The sequence below is a fragment of the Pristis pectinata genome, chromosome 10 (assembly GCF_009764475.1).
Source record: "Pristis pectinata isolate sPriPec2 chromosome 10, sPriPec2.1.pri, whole genome shotgun sequence".
Taxonomy (NCBI): domain Eukaryota; kingdom Metazoa; phylum Chordata; class Chondrichthyes; order Rhinopristiformes; family Pristidae; genus Pristis; species Pristis pectinata.
In genome coordinates, this window is record NC_067414.1 from 31,215,838 (window position 1) to 31,240,708 (window position 24,871).

Genomic DNA, 24,871 nt, shown 5'->3' on the forward strand with positions numbered 1-24,871 from the left:
GATTCCACCATCTAAGAAGGGATGAAGGTTTTAAAAAAAAAGGAACTATCAACCTGTTAATCTAATGTCAGTGGCGGGGAAGGTGCTGAAGGATACAATAGTGTAGGATATATTAGAACATCTTGAAAATAATAATAGGATCGAGCAGAGTCATCATGAAAGAAAAGTCAGGGAGTTCTTTGAAGACATGACTAATAGAATATATAAGGGGAAACCAATGTATGTGGTGTATTTGGATTTTCAGAAAATCTTTGATAAGGTCCCACAGAGGTTGGTAAACAAGGTATCTGGCAATCTGGCATGGCCTCCTGCACTTTTCTTTGTACCACAGAGGAGTCGATGGCCTGCAGGTATTCGTATAGTGAGGGAAATGGCAAGCCCTAGGTTGTGTACATGAGCATCATCTGAGTTCTAAACTCAAGTGTATTAAACAGTCTTCACTCTGAAAAAAAGACATGCCTGTGAGGCTATCCATCCTATACTAAACTTCAAAATCACGAGTCCTTTGTACATACTTATGTTGGAAAAGGTAGGTGAAGTTTACAACATGAAAATAGATTTGGAAGAAACCAAAAACACTTTCAGATATTCAGATACATATTTCTATTTGATCTCTACACCTGTTTAATTAGTTCCCCCAAAAGAATTTCAGTTCCTATAAAATTGCAATCATACTATTCACATAAAATCTACAAATTTTCTCAATTTTCTAACTGTACTAAGTAGTTTTTATAACTATCAAGATGAAAAGATTATTTCCAAATGCACAGATTGCAAATGACATTCTGGAATTAAAACATTTTTCTCAGTAGTTTGTTCCCCTCGTGAAGATTCCTCACAAATTACATTCTCTGAGCTTAGCTGCCTACACTTGGCAAATGACACCAATCAAGCTGCAATTGTGCTACTTATGACGCATTAAGACCATTGACCCTTTCAGCAATTCGGTTAGTACTCAGAACTTGTTACCATTGTAAAGGCTGTGCTGAATTCAACCACAAATGGTAGGCAGGACTATACTTGTGAAATTATGGACATAATATTTGGAAAAGGAGGCTGCTAAATAATCTTTCCTGTTATTTAAAATAAAATCTTTTGGATGAAAAAAGATTGGTTCTACCATTCACCATAAATATCAGAAAAAAAATTCATATCATAAAGTTTAAACAGTGGTCACTGTATGTACAGTTACTTAGAAATAGCAGCTTGGAAACAATTCATTAGATCCACACCATCGATGTAATTGATCTTCCACCCGAGCAGTAGCCATAATCCCATGTGCTTTACCTGCTTTTTGCACCATTTCTGCCTTTCTTTTTCACTATAAAATTAAAACATGTTTGTGTACTTAATACCTTATTATTTGCAATGGCACTCAATTTCCACTTGTAATTTAACTTGTTCTTCCTCTATGCCTCAGTTCCAGTTACTAGTGAGAAAACATATTTTGACCTTCGCTAGAAAAGTTTAGTAATAGTTTAAACTGTTTTATACAAGTTTTTTTGATGTTGGATGGATGATTTAAACAATAACAATTGAACCAGAAATTACACAGAATTATTCAAATCCAACTTTTAAGGTAAAACTTGATTTACAGGCTATCCCCGGGTTAAGAATGCTCAACTTATGGACAGCCACCCTCTACATACGAACGAGCTGCCATATTATTAAATTCAAAAGTACGGCATACATACATACAAACAGCAGAACTACTTTCCTCTCGCTCCACTTTTAGTAATTGTTCTTTCTTATCAGTATTGTGTGTTTTTGATGCCATTCATTGCAATACTGTGGAGGTATGGTTACCATATCAAGTGATTTTTGTGTATTTTCCAAATAATGGACAAAATCAACTTCAAGATGTCTGCAAAAATGAAACCAGTTCTTTACCCATGAACAGCCTGTATACTAATAATTGTACTATTACAAGTTGTTGGCAGCAAAGGAAACTGAACAAAGTGGAGACTAAAATTAAATGACAAAGCCATAGGTAAAAAAGGTGAGACTCAAGTTACCTCAGAAAATCAGCAAATATCCTAATTCTCACCAATGGCATGATACTGAAGGTGTGCGACTTGGAGAGGATTTGTTGGTGGCAGTATTCATTTGTGCCTACTGTCTCTGAACTTTTATGTGGTAGTAGTTCAGGAGTGCTGTCAAAACAGGCTTGGTGAGTAACTGTAGTACATCTTTTAGATGGCATGACTACTGCTAAGGAACTCTGCATCAGTGGCGAGGGTGAATATTTAGATCAATGAACAAGGTACCAATCAAGAAAGCTGCATTGTCCTGGATGGTGTTGAACTTCTTGTGGGTTGTTGGAGCTCTACTTAACATGAATTTGAACTCATGCCTCCTATCTTTAGGCCAGACCTCTAAATCGTAAGTTTAATAACTTACCACTACACCATTTGCATTAAATATAAGGGTCATGATGGTGAATAATATGGAAGTTGTCAGCATGATTAAGTGTGCAACTGGGATTAGCTCAGTAAGGCAACTTGATTGGCACAGACGAGATGGGCCAAAGGGCCTGTTTTTGTGCTGTATAGCTCTATGACTCCATGTAAAGAAGTTGCACTCTGCTGGAATATATCAACAAACTGAGGTGGACAAATAAATGGCAAATGCAGTAATGCTTCAATTTGTGGTGAGCGGCAGACCAGAGGTGCTTGCTTGGACTTGAAAGAAACTTATCTTGATCAGTTTCTCTGACCCAAACTTGCTGCAAGGAAGGCCGCACAGCAGGATGGCTTTTTGCAATGTAAGTGACAACATGCAGAATCTAGGGTCAGGTGGTGGGTTCAATAAGCCACAACCAAAAAACTGTTGAAGTTTAACAGCTGGTTATGCCACAGCTGCAACTCATCCAGCCAAGAAGAGAGTATTTCATCATCCTTGTTCCTTGCAGATAGACTTCAGGATGTCTAGAAGCAAGGCACTCACTGCAGGATACCTGGTGTCTCACTAGCTCACGTAGCCACAGTATATGTGTAGCTGGTCCATTTGAGTTTCTAGTCAATAACACCTCTCCCTAACCCTTCTCCCCCAAGGATGAAGAAGGGGTGGGGGTGGGAGGAAATGGCTCAGCAATGGTAATGCTATTGTATGATGCGTAGATGATTAGGCTCTCTATTGTTGGACATGTTAACGACCTGGCACAAATGATTTATCAGCCATGTCCAAATGTTTCTGGGCCATAGTATATGCAAGTATGAATTGCTTCATTTGCTGAAGAGGTGCAAATTGAAATGAGAATTGTACTATCACTAACAAACACACCTACTTCTGATTTTATAAGATCCCTGATGAAGCAAGTGAAAATGATCGGCCCTAAATGTTGCCCTGAGGAATTTCTGGGGCTGGGATGACCAACTTCCAACAACCATAACTAGCTTCCTTCTTGCAAGTTATGAACCCAACTACTGATACCCACTGACTTTAATTAAGGGTCTAGGGCTCCTTGCAGCCACATTCAGTCAAATGATACCTTGATGTCCAACACCATCACTCTCACCTCACCTCTGGAATTCAGATCTTCGGACCATTTTTGGACCAACACCGTGAAGAGGTCTGGAGCTGAGAGGCCCTGATGACAAACAGGGCATTGGTGAATAACTTCTGCTTGAAAGAAATGTCAAAGACACCTTTTACCACTATGCTGATTATTAAGTGAAAACTGATTGGATGGTGATTAGATGAACTGGGATTGGTCCTGCTTATTGTGGACAGGACATACCTGTGGTTGCTGGGAGGAAGCTGAAGTTACAATTATACTAGAACAGATTGGCTAGAGGCACGACTAGCTGTTAATAGCAGGTCTTTATTACCACAGCCAAGATATTGCTTGGTTTTATCAGTGTCATCAGTTGTTTCTTGGTATCACATAAAGTGAATCAAATTGACCAAAGCCTGCCTTCCATCGTGGTGAAGATCTCCGAATGAAACAAAAACCAGCCATATGCTCAGCATTTGCTATTACATGGCTGAAGCATTTGCAATCTTAGTTTTAACACTCGCCTGCTGAGCTCTACCATTGTTATGGATGGATGTGTTTTTGAAACCACCTCCTTCCTCTAGCTCTTTGACTGTCCACCACCATTTATAACCAGATGTTGAAGGACTGCAGAGCTTTGATCCAATCCACTGGTTGAGGGATCACCTAGCTCTGTATATTACATAGTCATTTAAAAAAAACTGTGGTGGGATAATAAGTAGTGAGGAGGATGTAAAGAAGCTCCAAGTCCATACAGACAAGCAGAGTGAGTGGGCAAGGACATAAAAGAACAACAAACGTTTCTTTTAAATGGCAAGGGATTGGGAAATTTTCATATTCCAAGCATCCACGCATACAAACTACTGAAAGCTGATTTGTAGGTTCAGCAAGCAATTAGGAAAGGAAATGGTATGATGACCTTTATTACAAGACTGATTCAGGAATGGTGGGTTTGATGAAGAAAGAGAAATCAAATAGACTAGGCCAGTATTCTTGAATTTAGAAAAGAGGAGATCTCATTGAAACTTACAAAATTCTTACAATTCTCAATAGTCTGGATGCAGCAACAATATTTCCATTGGATAATGAGACTGGAACTAGAGGTCTGTTTTAGAATAAGGGGTAAAGCCATTTAGAACCAGGATATGGAGATATTTCTTCACAGGCTGGTGAATCTTTAGGATTCTCTACTCCAGAAGACTGTGGAGTCTCAGTCATCGAGTTAATTCAAAACAGAGATTGCAGGAATGTAAAATTTCATAGTAAGAGCTTACATGAAGAGGAAAAATTGAGGGAAGACAAATATAGGTCCTCCAGGGTCAGAAATGAGGGAAATTATAATTCCAAACAAAGAAGTGGCAGAACAATACAATACATACTTAGATTTAGAGTTCTTAAAGGAAGATTGGTAAATTGGTTTATTATTATTATTACTACATGTACTGAGGTACCATGAAAAACTTTGTTTTGTACTCCATCTGTACAGATCATTTCATCACATCAGTGCTTTGAGGCAGTGCAAGGGAAAACAGTAACAGAATGCAGAATAAAGTTTTACAGTTACAAAGAAAGTGCAGTACAGGCAGACAATAAGGTGCAAGGCCCTAACGGGGTAGATTTTGAGGTCAAAAGTCTATCTTAATGTACTAGGGCACCATTCAAAATGCATCAGATATTTCAGGAAACTAAGGATTTAGGGAAAAGGAGGAACTGAAGAATATCAATACCAGTACAGCAATAGTGCTAGATAAATTAAAGTGGCTAAAGGCTGAAAACTTCCAGATTACGGAATATGAGCTGTGAGGAGGATGGAAAGAGAGTCCAGTGTTACTTAGACAAGTTAGGAGACTGGGAAAATGCATAACAGACAACATGGGTACATGATTATCCTCAGCACTGGTGCCCCACAAGGCTGCGTCCTCGGCCCCCTACTTTACTCCCTATACACTCATGACTACATGACGAGATTCTGTTTTAATTCCATCTACAAGTTTCCAGATGACACCACCATAGTGGGCCAAATCTCAAATAGCGATGGGTCAGAGTACAGGAAGGAGATAGAGAACTTAGTGACAATGGTGTCATGACAACAACCTTGCTTGCAATGTTAGCAAAACAAAAGAGCTGGTCATTGACTTCAGGAAGGGGGCCGATGCATATGCTCCTATTTACATCAAAGGTGCTCAGGTCGAGGGGGTTGATAGCTTCAAGTTCCTAGGAGCGAACATTAGCAATAACCTGTCCTGGTCCAACCAAGTGGATGCCTTAGCCAAGGAAGCACACAAGCGCCTCTACTTCCTCAGGAGGTTGAAGAAATTCGACACGTCCCTCATGACCCTCACCAATTTTTGTAGATACACCAGAGAAAACATCCTATCTGGATGCATTATGGCTTGGTATGGCAACTGTTCTGCTCATGACTGCAAGAAACTGCAGGTACAAGTGACAATAATAAACCAATTCCAAACAGCTCAACACATTACAAAAATGAGCCTCCCCTCCATGGACTCTGTCTGCACTTCTCGTGCCTTGGTAAAGCAGCCAACATAACAAAGACCCCACTTGCCCCAGACATTCTCTCTTCTCCCCCTGAAGGCAGGCAGGCAGAAAATACAAAAGCCTGAAAGCACATACCATCAGATTCAAGGACAGCTTCTATCCAGCTGTTAAAAGATTATTTAAAGGTCCCCTTGTATGATAAGATGGAATCTTGACCTCACAATCTACCTCATCGTGCCCTTGCACCTTACTGTCTACCTGCACTGCTCTTTCTCTGTAAATGTAGCAGTATATTTGGCATTCTGTTATTGCTTCAATGTACTGATGTGATGAAATGATCTACATGGATGGCATACAAAACAGTTTTTCACTGTACCTCAGTACATGTGACAATAATAATAAATCAAATCAAACCAAACCAAGATTCCCAGGATCCCCTCATAACCCGCGATGTCTTTGATGTCGAGAGAAACATCTCCTTAAATACTTTGTGACTTGCCTCCACCACCTTCTGTCATATCAGAATTCCACAAGTTTACTGCTCACTCAGTGAAGAAATTTACCACTCATCTCAGTTATCAATTTATCTTGTACCCTGAGATCTTGACCCTTGGTTCTAAAACTCCCAAGCCAAGGGAAACATCCTCCTAGCATCGAGCCCGTCAAGCCCTTTCAGAATCTTGTACATTACGATGAGATTCCTCTCATTCCTCTAAACTCTAGCCAAGTTGACCCACTCTCTTCTCATATGACAGGACTGCCATCCCAGATGCACCCTTGTGCAAATCAAAACCTCTCACCATGATGACCAATATACCATTTGCTGCTTTTACTGTTTTTTTCACCTACATGTTTGCTTTCAATGATTGGTGTACAAGGACACCCAGATCCCTTTGTACATCAGTATTTCCCAATCCTGCCTCTATTTCTCCTGTCAAAGCTGATAACTTCACATTTCTCAGTGTAATACTGCATCTGTTATGTATCTGTCCACTCATTCAACTTTTCCAAATTGCCTTGAAACCTCTCTACATCGCCTCACAATTTTCAATCCAACTCAAGCTTTGTGTTACTGGCAGTTACCTCATCCAAATCATTAAATGATTGATGAGGCCCCACTGGTCACCTGCCACTCTAAAAATTACACTTTTTTTTCTTACTGCTTCCTGTCTGTCAATGAATTATCCCAATCTCATATGCCTTTAACTTTACATACTAAACTCTTCAATGGGACTTCATAAAAGCCTTCTGAAATTCCAAATACGGCATGTCAACTGGTTCTCCTTTATTTATTCCGCCAATTACATTCTTAAAAAACTCCATTAGATTTGTCAAACACGATTTCCATTTCATAAATCTATGTTGAAATTGTGTAATCCCTTTGAATTTTTTTTAAATGTCATGTTGTTACATTTTTTGTAATACTCTAGCATCTTCCCTATTAGGCTCATTGATCTATGGACCAGTGTTTACCCTCTCCTTTTATAAATAACAGGATTATATTTGCCACCCTCACTCTACAGGAACTGTTCCATGATCTACAAAAGCTGATAACCAACACATCTACATGTTTGTTTTTTTGTATTCCGAGATGCAGATTATCAAGCACTCAGGATTTATTGATTTTCAGAAACATTAATTTTCCAGCACTACTTAATTCACTACTTCGATTTCCTTTAATCGCTCCTTTTCATTGTACTCTTGATACCCAACCATTTCTGGGGAGTTTTTTTTCCATCCTCTTTGATGGAAACAAAACCAAAATACATGTTTAATTGCTCAGCTATTTCTTTATTCCTTATTAGTTTACAAAGACAGAGGGGAAAAAATATGTACATTGTTTACAATGACAGAAGTTAGTCATAGAGTTGTACAACATGGAAACAAGTCATTCAGTCCACCACGTCCACACAAACCAGAGGGCACCCATCCTTATTAATCCCATCTCCCAGCACTTGGTTTGTAGCCTTCAATGTGATTTAAGTGATCGTCTAAACACTTCTTTAATGCTGTTGGTGACTCTGCTTCCAGTACTCACTCTGGCAGTGTATTCCAAGTATGCGCCACTCTCTGGGTGAAAACTGTTCCCCTCCAATCCCCTCCAAATCTCTTACTCTATGTCCTCTAGCTTTATTCACCTCCGATAAGAGGAAAGGTTTCCTGCAGTCTATCCTACCTGTACCCCTCACAATTTTATATACCTCAATCATGTCCCTTCTTAACCTCTTCTGCTCCAGGGAAAACAGATCTAACCTCTACAGTTTCTCATAAATGAAATACTCCATCCCAGGAAACATCCTGGTGAATCTCCTCTGCACCAGCTCCATCACATCTTTTCCACAGTGTGGTGACCAGAAATGCATGCAGTACTCCAGCTGATGTGCGACCAGTATTTTATAAAGTTGAAGCATTACCTCCCTGCTTGTATTCAGTGCCTCGATTCATGAAGGTCAGTATCCCATATGCCTTCTTAACCATGTTATCTACCTGGGCAGCTGCTTTCAAGGACCTTTGGACTTGCATGTCAAGGTCCCTCTGTTGTTCAATACTCCCTAGGATCTAATCACTCATGGTGTAAGTACCAGCCTTATTAGTACTCCCAAAATGCATCACTTCTCATTTATCAGGATTAATTTCTTGGATAAGTCCCTCATATGGTACCTTGTTGAAGGCCTTACTGAAATCCATGTAAACCAAATCTACTGCCTTCCCCTCCTCAGAAAGTTCAATCAGACTGGTCAGACAAGATTTGTCCTTGACAAAGCCATGCTGGCCATCTCTGATCAGTCCCTGCCTTCCGAAGTGATCATTAGTCCTGTCCCTCCTACTGACTTTAGGCTCACGTTAGTTCTCCTGGCTGCCCTTCTTGGACTTCTTGGAAAGGGGAACCACAATTGCTGTCCTCAAGTCGTCTGATACCTCACTTGCAGCAGCGAAGATTTAAAAATCTCAGCCAGAGCCCCAGAAATCTCTGCTATTGCCTCCCATAGCAGGCTGGGAGGAATTTCATCCAGTCCTGGGGATTTATCTTCCTTTAAGCCCACTAGGGCATTGAGTATAACATCTTTATTTATGAAGAATTGCACAAGAATGTCACCTTCCCCTTTGCTGAGTTCTCCAACTACATAGTTCATTTCCTTTGCGAATACTGATGAAAAGTATTCATTTAAGAACTCACCCATACCTTTTGGCTTCACACACAGATTATTCCCAGTGTTCCTAATGGGCCCTAATCTTTTCCTGGTTGTTCTTTGGTCCTTAATATACTTATAAAATGCCTTGATTTCTTGAGCCCTCTGTCTTCCTAGTTTCCTTTCAAAGTGTCACCCTACACTTTTTACTCTCATGATGGCCCTCCCCTATCTTTAGTTCTCTAAACCTGCTATATGCTTCCGATTTTCTCTTTATCCAACCCTCAATATCCAGGGTTCCTTGTACTTGTTACCCTTGTCTTTCACCTTTACAGGAACATGTTGCCTCTGAAGGTACAGACTTCAGGGGCAGATCATACCGATAATTTCAAAACAGCTAAGTAACATTTGAGGAAAATCTATGGGGAAGGGACTATCTTTTTTTTAACTCCAGCCTGTCGAAATAGACAATTTTTCAACTTCAGACAGTTGAAATAGATCATAATCATCTTTTCTGTACAAGAAATATTTTTATGGATGGTTGTGCACCTCCCCATTTCAAAGTTTTGCATATTGTCCCACATCAATGAAAATGGTATTATAAATCCAATGGCTAAGTTGTTGCAACAAGGCTGAAAACATGTTGGCATCTATTCACATACCTCTTAAAATGTATTTAGTGTTGAATTCATAGCTGTGGTAGGTTTGACACACGGCAATTATTCATTTAACCAGTGTGATACGACACAGAAATGTAATGGCTACAGCAACAACAGTGTATTTAAAAAGCAATTATAAACATAGCAAAATGTCTCATGTACTTCAATGGAGCACCGAGAAACAAAATTGATTGCAAGCTACACAAGGGCGATCAGGACAAGTGATGAATAAGCTTTGTCAAAGTCGTAGGTTTAATGAGTTAAAGAGGAAGGGCTGGGGGGGGGGGGGGGGGGGGCATGGTGTTTAGAGGAAAGGAAGTTCACAAAGGAAATTCCAAATTGAAGACATGGCTGCTAATGGCAGTGTGAATGAATTTTATTTTAAGAGCAAAGGTCAAAACTGCAGTAGAAAAACTGAAGTTTGTAGAGCAGACAGAAGGTGCAAAGAAAGTAAGGTGCATGATTGGAAGGAAAATACTAACACCTGGATGAACTGAAGAATGCAAAGACACTTCAGAGACAGTTCATTCTATGACAAATTAAACAATTTTGAGGGACTCACCGTAAAGTAAGAGAATGCAAATAAAGAGGAAAAAATGACAAAAATACAGTCAAACTAAACTGCATTATGGCTATGATGCAAATGTTGTAAATTTAAATAATGCCAAATGTAAAAAGTGACACTGTAAGCCAAACAGAATAACCAACAAGAAAGTGAATTAGAGAACTTGAACAACATCAAGAGCTGCACAAATAAAAAGGAAATTAGTAGCTACCTAACGGCTGATGATATGCCAGGAAATTACCTTGAGGGCCATCTACATTACTGAGGCACTGAATAAAGCTCAGTAAAGTGGATGGCTAGTCTCTTGGAACATTGCTTCGTAAGAAAATTACGATAGTTAAGTAAAGAGGATACAACGGAAGCAAAGTAAGTACAGGAAAAGCAAATGAGTAAACAATAAAAAAGACTAAACGCAACTGGGGTATTTGCACTTGGGAAGAGAGGAAAGCAAGTTTTGGGAGTTTGAGAAAAAGAACTGAGAGACAGTTGGGAGGGTAAAAATGATGAGAATGTAATCAGATCATTAAGCAACACAGCCAGCAGGACAGGGAGGTAGAGCAAATTAAGCATTAGTCACAGCCAAATGTTTGGAAGGAATTGCTGACATGGAAGGATAGCTGAAGAAAAGCAGATACTTTACATTTCCTTAAGACATCTCAATTAACCTGCCAACCAGCATATCATTGGGACATGGGAGGAAACCAGAGCATCTGGGTAAAACCCACAAAATCACAGGGATAATATGCAAACTCCACAGAGCACTGGAGTTCAGGATTGAACATGGGTCACTGGAGCTGCAAGATAGCAGCACCACCTGCTACACCACAGTGTCTTCAATTAACTTACCAACTAGCTTGTGTTTGGCACATGGGAGGAAACCAGAATACCCAGGAGAAGCTTGCTCAGTCATGGAGGAATGGGCAAACTCCATACAGACAGCATCCGAAAGCTGGATTCTGAAAGCTAATATAAAACAAATGGAACTATTGTGACTGAGCCACAACTTTGTCAGACTTGCTGAAGTCTGTTTAAATTTAACACACTAAGCCTCAAGTCTTCTACCCAGGACTGACGATCACTATCAAGATTTGTCAGACACAGAATATCGAGCTTGTTCCTGTGCTGTACTGTTCTTCAGCTTATGTTGTGCTGAACTAATTAAGCTAATGACACCTAATCCCTTCTGCCTGCAAATGGTCCATAACCCTCCATTTCCTGCATATTCATGTGCCTCTTAAATACCTCTACCACCACCCACGGCAGAGCATTCCAGGCACCCACCACTCTCTGTAGAAAACTTGCCCCACACATCTTTGAACTTTCCCCTCTCACTTTAAATGCATGTCTTCCAACCACAACATGCCAGCTATTCAATAAGTGACCAAATTATGCTCAAAAGAACCTTCAAAAAAAAGGATGGTTTGATAGATCCATATGGATAAATTAGTAGAAACCAATACAAAATTCACAATTAAAAAATGTGGAAAGGAAATAAAATATACATGTAATCATGCAGACCAACAAGTCCCCAAAAAATGAGATGCCCTGAAGAATACTGAGGGTTCAGCATACACTAACAATTTGAAAACTCTCAGAACAGAGGTTAACAGCACCATAAAGGTTAAATTAGCCAATGATTTGGCAACAGAACGTGAAAAGAAAGCAAAGGAGATATGCTGCAAAACCACAAGGTTGTAAAGGGGCAAAATCATAATGCTAAATATAAAGAAAAAATGAGACTACAAGAGAAAGGGATAAAGACAAATGCATGGAATTAAAAGGCTAGTAAAATTGGAAAAAATTCAAAATCAGGATTATAATGTTAGGAATTTCAAAACTGTGCCACTGTGTGAAATAGGAATTCAAATATACTCAGGAAATTATAGGAACAGAATTACTGACAGATCATAGATAAAACGACATAAGAATTAAAGTAACTAATAGCAAAAAAAGACACCAGCACAGTGGATCAAAGAAATTCAAAAGGAGTGGGTAAATATGATTATGAAATGACACCTTAACTGGATATGATACTTAAGGGCCCCAATGCCCACCCCTCTACCCATATTTACCCACTTCCTGAATAAAGAATAATACAAGTCATCCCTAACAACTAAGAGACGTGCAATTCACTGTAACTGGAATTGGGCCATAAGCCACATAAAGAGTATCCACAACAGGTAATAAAGAATGAAGGTGGTGTACAGATCACACCAGACATGAAACACTATATCTGTAAGAAGCAAAATGAACCTACAGATGTGACGTAGTGAGAGAATTCACTAACCACCATGTGCATTCACGTTAGATGATAAAGTGCCAAACTGTTGGATGAGCTAAGAGATATAAAAGAAAGGAAAATAGTGCATAACTATCACAGTATTGAGTTTGATAGTGGGAACAACCAAACATTCCATCACAAACCCAATGAGGAAATTGAGAAAATAAACAAAAGCTAAGACCCTCATTTCTCTTTTGTTAATAATGTTACAAAATTGCAATAAAGACACATGGAAAATAAAGAAACGTGGACCAGAATGCATATTGGACATCATGGTGTAGTACGGCAATTCAAATGTGTAGGAACGTAAGAAGCTGCAGAGAATAGTGGACTCTGTCCAATACATCACAGGCACATCCCTCCCCACCATTGGTAGTATCTACAGGAGGCGCAGCCTCAAGATGGCAACATCCAAAGATCCCCACCATCTGGCAATGCCGGCTTTTCACAGCTAACATCAGGCAGGAAGTACAGAAGCCCGAAGTCCTACATCACCAGATTTAAGAACAGCTACTTCCCTTCAGCCATTCAGTTCTTGAACCAATCAACAAAACCCTAATCACTACAATTAAGCAACACTATGATCACTTTGTACTAAAATTGACTATTTTTTGTTATAATTGGGTTCTTTCTTGTAAAAATTGTGTATAATTTATGCTTATGTTTTTCATGTGAATGCTGCTTATATGATGCTATGTGCTGTGATGCTGCTGCAAGTAAGTTTTTCATTGCACCTGTGCGTGTATGTACTTGTGCATATCACAATAAACTCGAATTTAAAGTCTTTTACACATTTTGTCTGAAAAGCATTGCCCACAGTATTAAAACTGGTCAGAAATAGCAACTTGTAACATGCTCACAATACAAGAGTAAGGCAAAGATCAAGGAGTTGGAACTTCACGAATGACTTGAGTTTGGGACTTGTACAAATCCATACCCTTGGGCAAGGCTGTTCCATGGCTGCAGTAGGGGTGAAAATATATTGTGAATAGAGTTAAGAAAGAAAACAAAGAATTTTGAAAGAAGGACAAGAATGAATCGAATTGAGAATGACTATAAAAAACGATGGGACACTGGATATCCTTGCATGGATCACCTCAACAACTGATTCAATTAGCAGCCTGAACATTCTTTGCCAGGGTTGGAAGTCGGGAGAACACATACCAGTCCTCATTGAGGGGTCAGCAGTGGAAAGGGTGAGCAGCTTCAAGTTCCTGGGTGTCAACATCTCAGAGGATCTATCCTGGGCCAACACATTGATGCAATCAAGGCGGCGGCACGCCAGTGGCTCTACTTCAGTAGGAGTTTGAGGAGATTTGGTACGTCACCAAAGACTTGCAAGTTTCTATAGATGCACGGTGGAGAGCATTCTGACTGACTGAATCACAGCCTGCTGTGGAGGCTTTAATGCACAGGATTGCGAGAGGCTGTAGAGGGTTGCCAGCTCATCACAAGCAAAACCCTTCCCACCATCGAGAACATCTTCAAGAGGCGGCTCCTCAAGAAAGCGGCATCCATCACTAAAGACCCACATCATCCGGGACATGCCCTCTTCTCATTACTACCATGTAGGAGTACAGGGAGGTGGTACAGGAGCCTGAAGACCCACACTCAATGATTTAGGAACAGCTTCTTCCCCTCTGCCATCAGATTTCTGAATGGTCCATGAACCCATGAACACTACTTTGTTATTCCTTTTTTTGTACTATTTATTTTGTAATTTATAGTAACTTTGTGTCTTTGTACTGTACTGCTGCTGCAAAACAACAAATCTCACAACATACAAGTCCGTGATAATAAAACTGATTCTGAAACTGGGTGCTATCAAGAGTAGCACAAACAGAAAAAGGGTGACACACCGTATAAGGTAACACATAACTTTATGGCTAATCACAGAATTAGGGGGAATAGACAGGAGATTTGAATGCATAAGAATGTATGATTCAACTAAAGTACTGCTGCTATCTGAAAACCTGGCATCTAGATGCAACTTAATCTTGGTAATCATATTGTAACATTAAAATAAAGGCAAAACGTGATACAAAGAACAAAGATTACCTCTGATTTTATGCGTGGATTTAACTTCAGTTAGGTATTAAAGGGCAACTGTTGGCTCTAGCACTACAATTTAGCATCAGTCACTACCTTCAAACAGAACACGAGATGACATTGTTCAAGCTCTTAATTTATCAATGGCCCTCACTGCAGTTGGCAACCTACAGAAGCATCCAAGATTAAGAACAAGAAAAAAATGCAGGATGAGGTCACACACCTCTTTGATACTGTTCTGACATTCAACTAGATCACAGCGTCAGGGGAAAGAGAAACTGTCCAGGAAAGTGGCATTAAGGAACAGTGCATCAAGGCTACTTTTCCAACCAAGCCCCATTTTTTCTCATTTTTAAAGCATTCACAAATTATCATTCTCCCCCTTAAATACACTGAAATATTGAACCTTAGAGTACTGTGAATGCTCAATCATTCGAAGATTTCCAACCCCAAGTCATGAAATGTTTCTTCATCTCAGCTACAACTTCCCAATCCTCCATCCCAAGACTGTCATCTTGTTCTCGACTCTCCAGCTATGGGTAACAGCCTCCCAGCATTTATGCTATTAATCTAATGCCAAAATCTTATATAGTTTAATGAGATCATCTTTTTTACTTCTTAATTCCAATGAGTATATTCCAATGTTCCTCAAGCATTCTTCAAAAGTAAACTTCCTCAATTCAGGAATTAAATTAGCAGAGACTCCAACGCAAGTTTTTTTTTATTACTTATACAGCATGGTAACAGGCCCTTCCGGCCCAACGAGCTCGTGCTGCCCAATTACACTCATGTTAACCTACTAACCCATATACGTCTTTGGAATGTGGGAGGAAACCAAAGCATCCAGAGGAAACCCATGCAGTCACGGGGAGAACGTACAAACTCCATACAGACAGCGGTGGGAATTGAACCCCAATCGCTGGAATAGCATTACGCTAACCGCTAAGCTAGTGCCTTTAGACTTTAAAACTTCAAATGCTACTCCAAATGAGATCTCACAAATGCTGCATGACCTATTTCTACCATTCTTAATGTTCATTTGAGTTCCAGTAGCTTTTTTCCCTTTTCAAAAAGTAATGGGTCCATCTTTACAATTACTTTTGCTCTTAACCTTTTTGTAATAAAGGCCAATAGATCATTTGATTTCCTAACTAGCGTATCTACATGCATACTTGCTGTATTTTGTGGCACAGAAATCTCTCTGTACAGTCATTTCCAAGTACTTCAACCGTTTAAAATAACCATCTACTTTCTTATTCTTCCTCTTCACATTTTGCTCCATTTATCACCATTTCTTTGCACAGTACATTCTAAATCATACAAAGGTTCCATGCTTTGTTTTTAAATTGAACACGCTCTGAGGTTTTACATTTAACTTTTAACAGATCCTATCTTACAGGGAAATTACTCTACGTTTGTGACCATTGTTCCAGAGTAGATTAAGATCATTCAGCTCTAATGAATTCAGTGGCGTAGTTCCAGAGCAACAATAAAACTAAATTTTGCACTAGGATTCAAAATAAAAGGGCCATGTCTGCGTCAGAGTTGTTTCTTCTTTCCAAAAATAGATAAAATTAGTGCAACATTTTTTCCTATGTAGGAGTAAAAAAAAGTAGTGACAATGTGTCAATGGCATACTTTTTTTTCTGTGAATTTGAAGAACCACTTCCTGAAGAAAACCCACACAACTTGAACACCAACATTCAATTAATTCCATTACTTTCTCCCACCCTGCTGTGCCAAATCTATTACCCAGGAACTTAACAGACATAAAGGCTTAAAAATTATACATATGGTAACTAAGCATTCACTGTACGAGTAAAATATTAATGTAGTTCTTTACAATGAAAAAACTGATAATCACCAGATTGTATTGCTCAATATACAACACGCAAGTCAGACCAACGTAAATAAGCATTTTATTAGTCAAAAAAACAGGGAGAGTCCAAGTTGTAATATCACCTCAAATAAGGGCAAACATCAGAAGTCAGCTAAAGATGGACCATTTGCGCAGCAGAGCAAGCTAACAAAGAACAGGAATCTCACTGCCACCCTCTAGCAAAATAAGTGGAATTGTTCAGTATTAGGAGCACTATTAAGAGGGAACAGTTCTGCTACATGCTGGGCCCCACATACAACCTGTCTGAATCAGAGATGAGGGATAAAGTGACACTTAAGCATAAATTAGCAATGCATTACAAAACTTTATAGCTGAACAATAATTGGGAAGTAATTGGACAAGTCACCTTATATTCAAATAAAGTCCAAATTTTGTTCACTGCATTCAGACTGTACTTGTAGCCAAATAAATGGCCATCTCAACTGCAAAATTACATCATGGAGATGTAGGCACGTAATGTAGACACAACAGAATAGGTAATGCAAAAGGATATAGCCATGTACACATTCAGAAAAAAAATTGCCTATGAAATACTAATTCAGCAAAATACAAGCTGCTGGAGGAACTCAGCAGATCACGCAGCATCTGTGGAGGCAAAGGAATAGTCAATGTATTGGGTCAAGACTGCATCAGGACTGAGAGTGTAAAGGGGAGACAGCTAGTACAAAGAGGTGAAGGGGAGGAGTAAGGCAGGAATACTAATTCAGGTTTGCTCAAAGAGAAACAAACTGTGAAAGTTGATGTATGAATCAAATGGTTTTAATTACGTCCTAAACAATTTTTTTTAAATAGCAATCATACAATGATTACTGTGGCTTACTGTTACGAAAAAAAACATTAGCTCCTTTTTTTTTTAATACATTATGACATGGCAGTTTGGATTCAACCACTGAAACTACCTAGGAAATGTGACACCCAATGAGCAGCATAAATTGTTATAGAGGGGAAAATTGATGATAATTTGATCAAATGTATTTTAACAATGCATAACATTTCCACGCATTTTCACACTTTATAAAGACCACTGAAATCCGTTCCCATACTGGTAAACCATCGGGGCTTCTTTCCACTATATGAAATGCACACTTATCAGACCAAATTCCAAAATAATGTCTGCAAACAGTTAATTAATATTTATGGAATATTTTCAGAAAATCTAATTACAATGTAATAGAACTCAGTAGTATTTGTAGCACTAGTAATTTTTTTAATCCATTATTTTAATGTGGATTAGAAAATACTCAAATAAATTGCAGAGCTTGATTTAATCATCCACCTGAAACACAGGTCACTAACAATGGTTAAAAATACCCTAATACTGATGGCAAAGAATATAAGCAATTGAAGTAGGAGCAAACCAATCTGCCATTCAATAAGATCACATTCAATAAGATCTCAGCACCACATTCCTGCTTTAACTCCCCAAAAAGCACTCAATTCCCTTAATATCTAGAAATCTATAAATTTCTTCATTGAATATCCTCAATAACTAAGCCTCCATAGCCCTTCTGGGTGAAGAATCCCAAAGGTTCAGTCCCCTTTTCTCATCATTGTCACTAGTGACCAACCCCTTATTTTGAGACTATGATACCTTAGCCAGGGAAAACAACAACTTTGCATCTACCCTGTCAAGCCCAGTAAGAGCATTCTCAAGATATTAAACTCTAGGGTACAGGTTTGGTTTGCTTAATCTCTCCTAGTATGATCAACCTGTATTACAAGTATGGATACAATACAGCCCCAAAACTTGTTTCTTTGAACAGTTACTTCTCTATGGAGTCACTGGCTAGCCTTCTACATTCTCATCTCCATTATACTCTTGGAAATACAAAAAAACTCATGAAAGCAGGTATGTTTACAAAGGTGTCCAAAAAGCCATTTAAGTTCATCTTTTGACAAGTGTGATGACAGAGATTGTGAGCTTTTGAACTGAAGATTTGAATGTGCAACAATCTCATTGTCACTTAAAAGTAACTGCCAAGTATAGTACTTGTATCTTTAATTGTTGATTCTAAGTAGCAGGTGCTACTTTGACTTTAAAAAATTGAAAAATCCTTCAATTAACACAAAACCAGCCCTTCATTTCTAATCCACGATTCATATTTATCTGAACACATTGACTGAGACAAACGTGTACTTGTTCAGTAATGCAGTTTTCAATGATACTCACTGAATTGGCTACATTATTTAGTAATATTAAGTAGGCTGGACCAAATAGTAAGTGCAACGTGTGAGCAGGAATTATGTTTGAAAAGAGCCATTTCATTGCTTAAGTTATAAATAAATTCACTGGTACTGACAACTTTTTTTCTTAGAAAGTTAAAATTCTTATCCTGCTTTCACCCAGCACAGAACATCCCAAAATTTATCACTTCATACTCATCAGGATTAAATTCTATCTGCCATTGCTCTGACCAGCTTACCAGCTGATTTGTATCCTTCTGTAGCCTGAAACAATCCTCCTCACGATCCACAAGATCACCAGTTTTTGGTGTCAGCTGCACACTTACCAATCATACCCCCTACAATAACATCTAAGTAGTTAGTGTATATATCAAATAGTAAGGATTCCAGTACTGACCCCTGTGGTACATCCTTGATCACAGGCTTCCAGTCACAAAAACCCTCCAATGTCACCTTCTGTCTCCTATTACCAATTGTGGATCAAATTTACCTTGGATCCCATGGACTTTAGGATCAGCCTTCTATGTGGGAGCTTGTCAAATGACTTACTAAAGTGCACACAGACTACATCAACCACACTGCCCTCTTTATACTTAGTCACATCTACTAAATCATTCAAAATCACCCACGAACAAAGCCACGCTATCACTGATCAATTCCTGCCTTTCTCAGTATAGATTGATCCTGCCTTTCAGAACTTTTTTTTCCAAGAACACGCCTGTAATTATCTGGCTTATCCCTGCTACCCTCCTTGAATAAAGGAACTACATTTGCTATCAATGGGCAATGAAGATTTAAAGATCTGTTATAGCCTAGCTAACTCCTCTCTCTCTTCCCAAAGTAGCCTGTGATAAATCTTATCAGGTCCTTATTTAGCCACCATTATGTCTAATGAGACATTAATTCCATTTTAATGATAAGTTCTGAACTATCACAATCTCCCTCCACAAAATCTCAGCTACAATATCTTTCTCCTTAGTGGATATTCATTTAAGGCCCCACCCACTTCCTTTGGCTCCACGTACAGATTGACCATCTGGGCCCTAACAGGTCCCATTCTTTCCTTAGCTACTGATTTACTCTTAATATATTTATAATACGTCTTGGGATATTCTCATCTGCCAGTGATATTTCACAGCCCCACTTTGCCCTCCTAATTTCTTTCTCAACACCCCCTACACACTATACTCCTGTAGGGTCTGCCCATTTTCAATACTCTATACCTACCAAACACTTCCTTTTTGTTTCTTAATCAAATTCTCAATGCCTTTTTGGCATCCTGGAGTCACAGGATTTGCTGTTCTTGCCTTTCACCTTCATGGGAACACACTGGCCCATAACATTTTAAGATATTTTACAAATCCCATATTTACAAATATAACATGATTTTTGGGTACTGTGAAAAGTTCTTGGGAAATGGGGACTCTGTAGAATTTTCAGTCAGACAGCCAAGTTGAATGTGGTTTTATTTATAGCAATGATTTAGGTGGATCTGATTAGGACTACCATGCAAATAACTGCCAGATCATGTGACTCTGAACTATAATGAAAAGAGCTTTCACTATTTTTCTCTGTGGAGCTCTGTGACTTTTCAAGTCAAATTTGTATGGTTGTAACATATGCAATATACTATTTGTTTAAAATTCGAGCAATGCCTGGATAATTTTAGAAAATTATTTGAACAAACATTCCAAAAATGTTTTAATGCATTAACCACAAAAGTTAATCCAACATCCCATGTTTGAAAAAACATTCATGTCCCAATTACATTTCTATTCTAGTTTTTATGTTTGTTCTACAAAATGCAGAAGGGAAGAATAGAACAATAAACAGTTGGTTCCTCAAGTCCAAATAAACTTGACAGGAGTCCTCTCCATCATCTACAAAGTCCTCAATATTTTTTCCTTTACTGATCACATTCCCTCTTGACAACCACGATTGAATCAACCTCCACCAGTCTGTCAGGCAATGTATAAAAATATTTTCCAAAGATAATCTTTTATTCTTTTGCCAAACATTTTAAATGTGTCCTCTGGTTCATGACATTTTCACTAATGGATAAAGTTTATATTACTGTCCAGATCCCTCACTATTCTGAACACTCCCATCACATCTCCCCTCAACCTTCTCTGTTCTCCAAGAACAATTTCTACTTCTCCCATCTTTCCCTATAACACAGATCGGTCATCCCTAAAACTAAACTAGCAAATGTTTCCTGCATCCTCCTTGTGGCCTTTACTGTCTTCCTAAAACTGAACAGAAATACATAGAATACTCGTTTTGGCTGAATTGACATTTTAGAAATTGCTCATCATATCTTCCTTGCATTCTATTTATGAAGAAGTCCAATTTCTAACTACAGGGCTCAATGTGATGCATGCGGAAGGGATATTTCCCAGACTGAGGAGTCTAGAACCAGGGAGTCATAGTATCAGGATTACGATTAGAGCATTTAGGTCTGAAATGAAAAGATACGTCTTCAATCCAAGAGGCAGTGAATCTTTGGAATTCTCTATCCCAGATACGGAAGCTCAGCCATTGCATTAATTCCATACAGAGATTGGTAGATTTCTAAGATATTAAGGGAATCCTCACCACATTTAGATTGTCAAGCCCTTCAAGTTTTTGTTTTAAAGTTTTACTGAGTTCTTCTCTCATTCTTTTAAATTCTCAAGAATACAATCCCAGTCTCTTCAAATGGCAAACCCACCTGAATCTTTATCCTCACCACAGGTAGTGCAACATTCTTTCTTTATGCAATACCGCAGGTGTGGTCTCAACAGGGCCCTATACAAATGCAGTAAGATTTCCTTATTCCTGTAATCAATCCCTCTTGTAATTAAGGCTTACATATAATTTGCCTTCTTAAACACTTGCTACACCCAAATCTTAGCCTTCAGTGCCCAAATACATCTTGGTCCCTGTGAACATCAACATCATTTAAGAACATACTCTGCTTTTCTGTTATGTGCAAAGTGGAAGATATCACATTCTTCTACATTATATTTCATCTGCCATGTTCTCCCCCACTCATTCAGCTTGCTCATCTCTCTCTGAAGACTCTTACATACAATCTGACTTAGTTTGTTATTATCAGCAAACAGATTAGTAGTGCTCTTTCTGCTCTCTCCTTTCTTAAGTACTGAGGTCACATTTGTTGTCCTTCACTCCACTGGAACAATTCCAGAATCTGTAGAACTCAGAAGATGATAACCAAAGCATCCACGATATCTAAAGCCATCACTTACAAAACTCTGGGATGTTGATCATCAGGTCCTTAGGATTTATCAACATTTAAGCTCACAAACTACTTCTACTTCCCATTTTTGACCACTAATTAGACTTCTCAGTTCCTTGTTCTCACTGGACTAACTTCTCTAATATATCCAGATTATGTCTTCATATGTGAAGACAGACACAGTAATTGTTCTTCTGCCATCTCCTTATCGCCCATGTTAAATTTTCATTTTCCCCACATTTGCCCTTGCTAATCTTTTTCTTTCTACATACCTAAGAGCTCTTATAGTCTATGTTTGTTTCTTGTTAGTGTATATTAAATTTATTGTGCAGTTTTATGAATTTCTTGATCTTCCTCTGCTGAGTTCTAAAATGCTCCCAATTCACAAGCCTACTGCTATTTCTGCAACTTTATAGGCCTCTTCTTTTAATTTAATACCATCTTTAACTTCTTGGTCAGCTACATGTGAATCACTTTTCCTTTTGAATCTTTGTGCCTTAAATATATTTTGTTTTGGAACATGTGCATTATTCCCTTAAATGCTACCTACTTTAACATTTTCAACACTTTCAGCCCCTTTGTTTTTACCATTTATTGCTTTTGTAATTTTCCCTTCCTGCTTCACGTCTCTCCTTCCTGAATTCCCTTTGCAGTTCCCATCTCCCTGCCAAGTCAGTTTAAACCCTATCCAACATCATTACAAGAGTGCTAGTTCTGGGTCTAATGAGATGCAACCTGCCCAATTTGTACAGGTCCCAACCATGTGCATGGACAGCAGAAGACAAGTGGCGCCTAAATTGGGTGTCAGCATGTTGAGGAGAAATAGCATGAGAAGGGAAAAGGAAGAAAGGCTCAAGGGAGGAAGCAACAAAGATGCAAGGAAGAAAAGATCTAATGGAAGAGGAGATAGAAGGGAAAGGGAGGGAGGGAGAGAGAATAGGAAAATAGAGGCAGAATCTGCTGTTAAGAAATTTAATTGAAAAATCATTTGAATTTTTTTATAATGGATTTGATTTGAGAAATAAAGATTATCAATATAGATGATTGGGCTCATGGCACATAATACAAGTCTGAATGAACACTTGCATGCACATGACACCCTGAAACACTAAAGATATTGGGCACACAACAATGACATGCAGTACACATTCAGCAAAACTGCTGCAATAGTGAATTGTGCAGGTTCAAAAGAGGAAAACAGGCTCTATCCCGTGGAGGCTTTGGAGAGGATTCAGATGAGGTTTACCATGAGGGGAGACCTGACAGAAGTTTATAAAATTATGAGAGGAATAGATAGGGTAGACAGCCAGAACTTTTTCCACCCAGAAATGTCAAATAATAGAGGACACAGTTGTTAGGTGAGAGGGGGAAAATTTAAAGGGAATTACAGGGCAAGTTTTCTTTTTTTTTTCTAAACAGAGAGTGGTAGATGTCAGAGGTGGTAGTGGAACCAGATACGATAGTGGAATTCAAGAGACTTTTAGTTAGGCATATGAATATGCAGGGAATGGACAGACATGGATCATATGCAGGCAGAGGGGAATTAAGTTTAATGTGGCATCATGCTCGCCAGACATCATGAGCTGAAGGGCCTGTTCCTGTGCTTTACCATTCTATGCTCAACAGAAGGCAGTACTGTTATGAGCAAGCCACCAAAGAATAAGGGGGCTTGACGGTGGATAGAATCAGCAGCTTTAAATTGCTGGGCATTAACATATCTGATGACCTGTCTTTGGCCCAGCTCATAGATGCAACCATAAGGAAAGCCTGCCAGTGTTTCTACTTTCTTAGGGAGGGTCAGCTTGTCACAGAACACTCTAACAAACTTCTACAGATATACTGTTCAAAGTATCCTGATCGGTTGCATCATGGTCTGGTACAGCAATTCAAATGCACAGGAACGCAAGAAGCTGCAGAGAGCAGTGGACTCTGCCCAATACATCACAGGCACATCCCTCCCCACCATCTACAGGAGGCACTGCCTCAAGAAGGCAACCTCTATCAAAAGATCCCCACCATCCAGGTCATGCCATCAGCTACAGAACCCTGAAGTCCCACACCTCCAGGTTCAAGAACAGCTACTTCCCTTCAACCATTCAGTTCTTGAACCAACCAGCAAAACCCTAATTACTACAGTTTAGCAACACCATGACCACTTTGATCACTTTGCACTAAAATTGACTTTTTTTTGTTCTAATTGTGGTCTTTCTTGTAAAAATTGTGTATAATTTATGCTTATGTTTTTCATGTGAATGCTGCTTATCTGATGTTATGTGTCTGTGATGCTGCTGCAAGTAAGTTCTTCATCACACCTGTGCATACATGTATTTGTGCATACGACAAATTCAACTTTGACTACCTCCAATACCACTCTAATTGAGAACCACTGCCTTAAAAGCTCCAGAAATGACAGATCATGCAGGCCGAGTTTGCCCCCCCGGAATTACAAAATATACACAAATAAAAGTTTGATGAACTACAACTCCTTGCATGTTGTGCAATGAAAAGCAATCGTTACCCAGACAAAATTGAACTGGGTCCATCACATGGTGTTATTTCAGTGCAAATTTTTGTGATGTAGAATTTCAGCCCCAGGTCTTTTATTTTTAATTTGATTCCTTTTAAAGATATTATATTGAACTTCAAAAGTAAACAAAGCCACAAAAGGGAAATAGTTGAGAAAAGACGGAGAGGACAGAGTGGTAAAGGTGATAGTGAAACCTGAAACCAACTGGCCTTTAAAACTATATCTGTCAGGAACATTTTCATTGCACATGAAATAAATGGATGAAGATGGGAGAAGTTACAATAAGGGGTGGGAAATAGTAAGGTTAAAGGGGAGGAAAAAAAGGTGAGAAGAGTGAGAATA

The 24,871-nt window shown here is 38.9% G+C and overlaps 1 protein-coding gene across 2 annotated transcripts in view; it reads right to left on the reverse strand.

The window, feature by feature from the left end:
• hbs1l (HBS1-like translational GTPase) overlaps window positions 1–24,871 on the reverse strand; it is a 128,628-nt gene that overhangs the window by 65,792 nt on the left and 37,965 nt on the right. The window contains exon 5 of one of the 2 annotated variants that reach the window (XM_052024262.1): window positions 11,197–11,313. The exons of the other annotated variant lie outside the window; for it this stretch is intronic. Coding sequence (XP_051880222.1) covers window positions 11,197–11,313 — 117 coding nt within the window. The remainder of the gene's footprint in view (window positions 1–11,196; window positions 11,314–24,871) is intronic. 2 annotated transcript variants of the gene reach the window in all.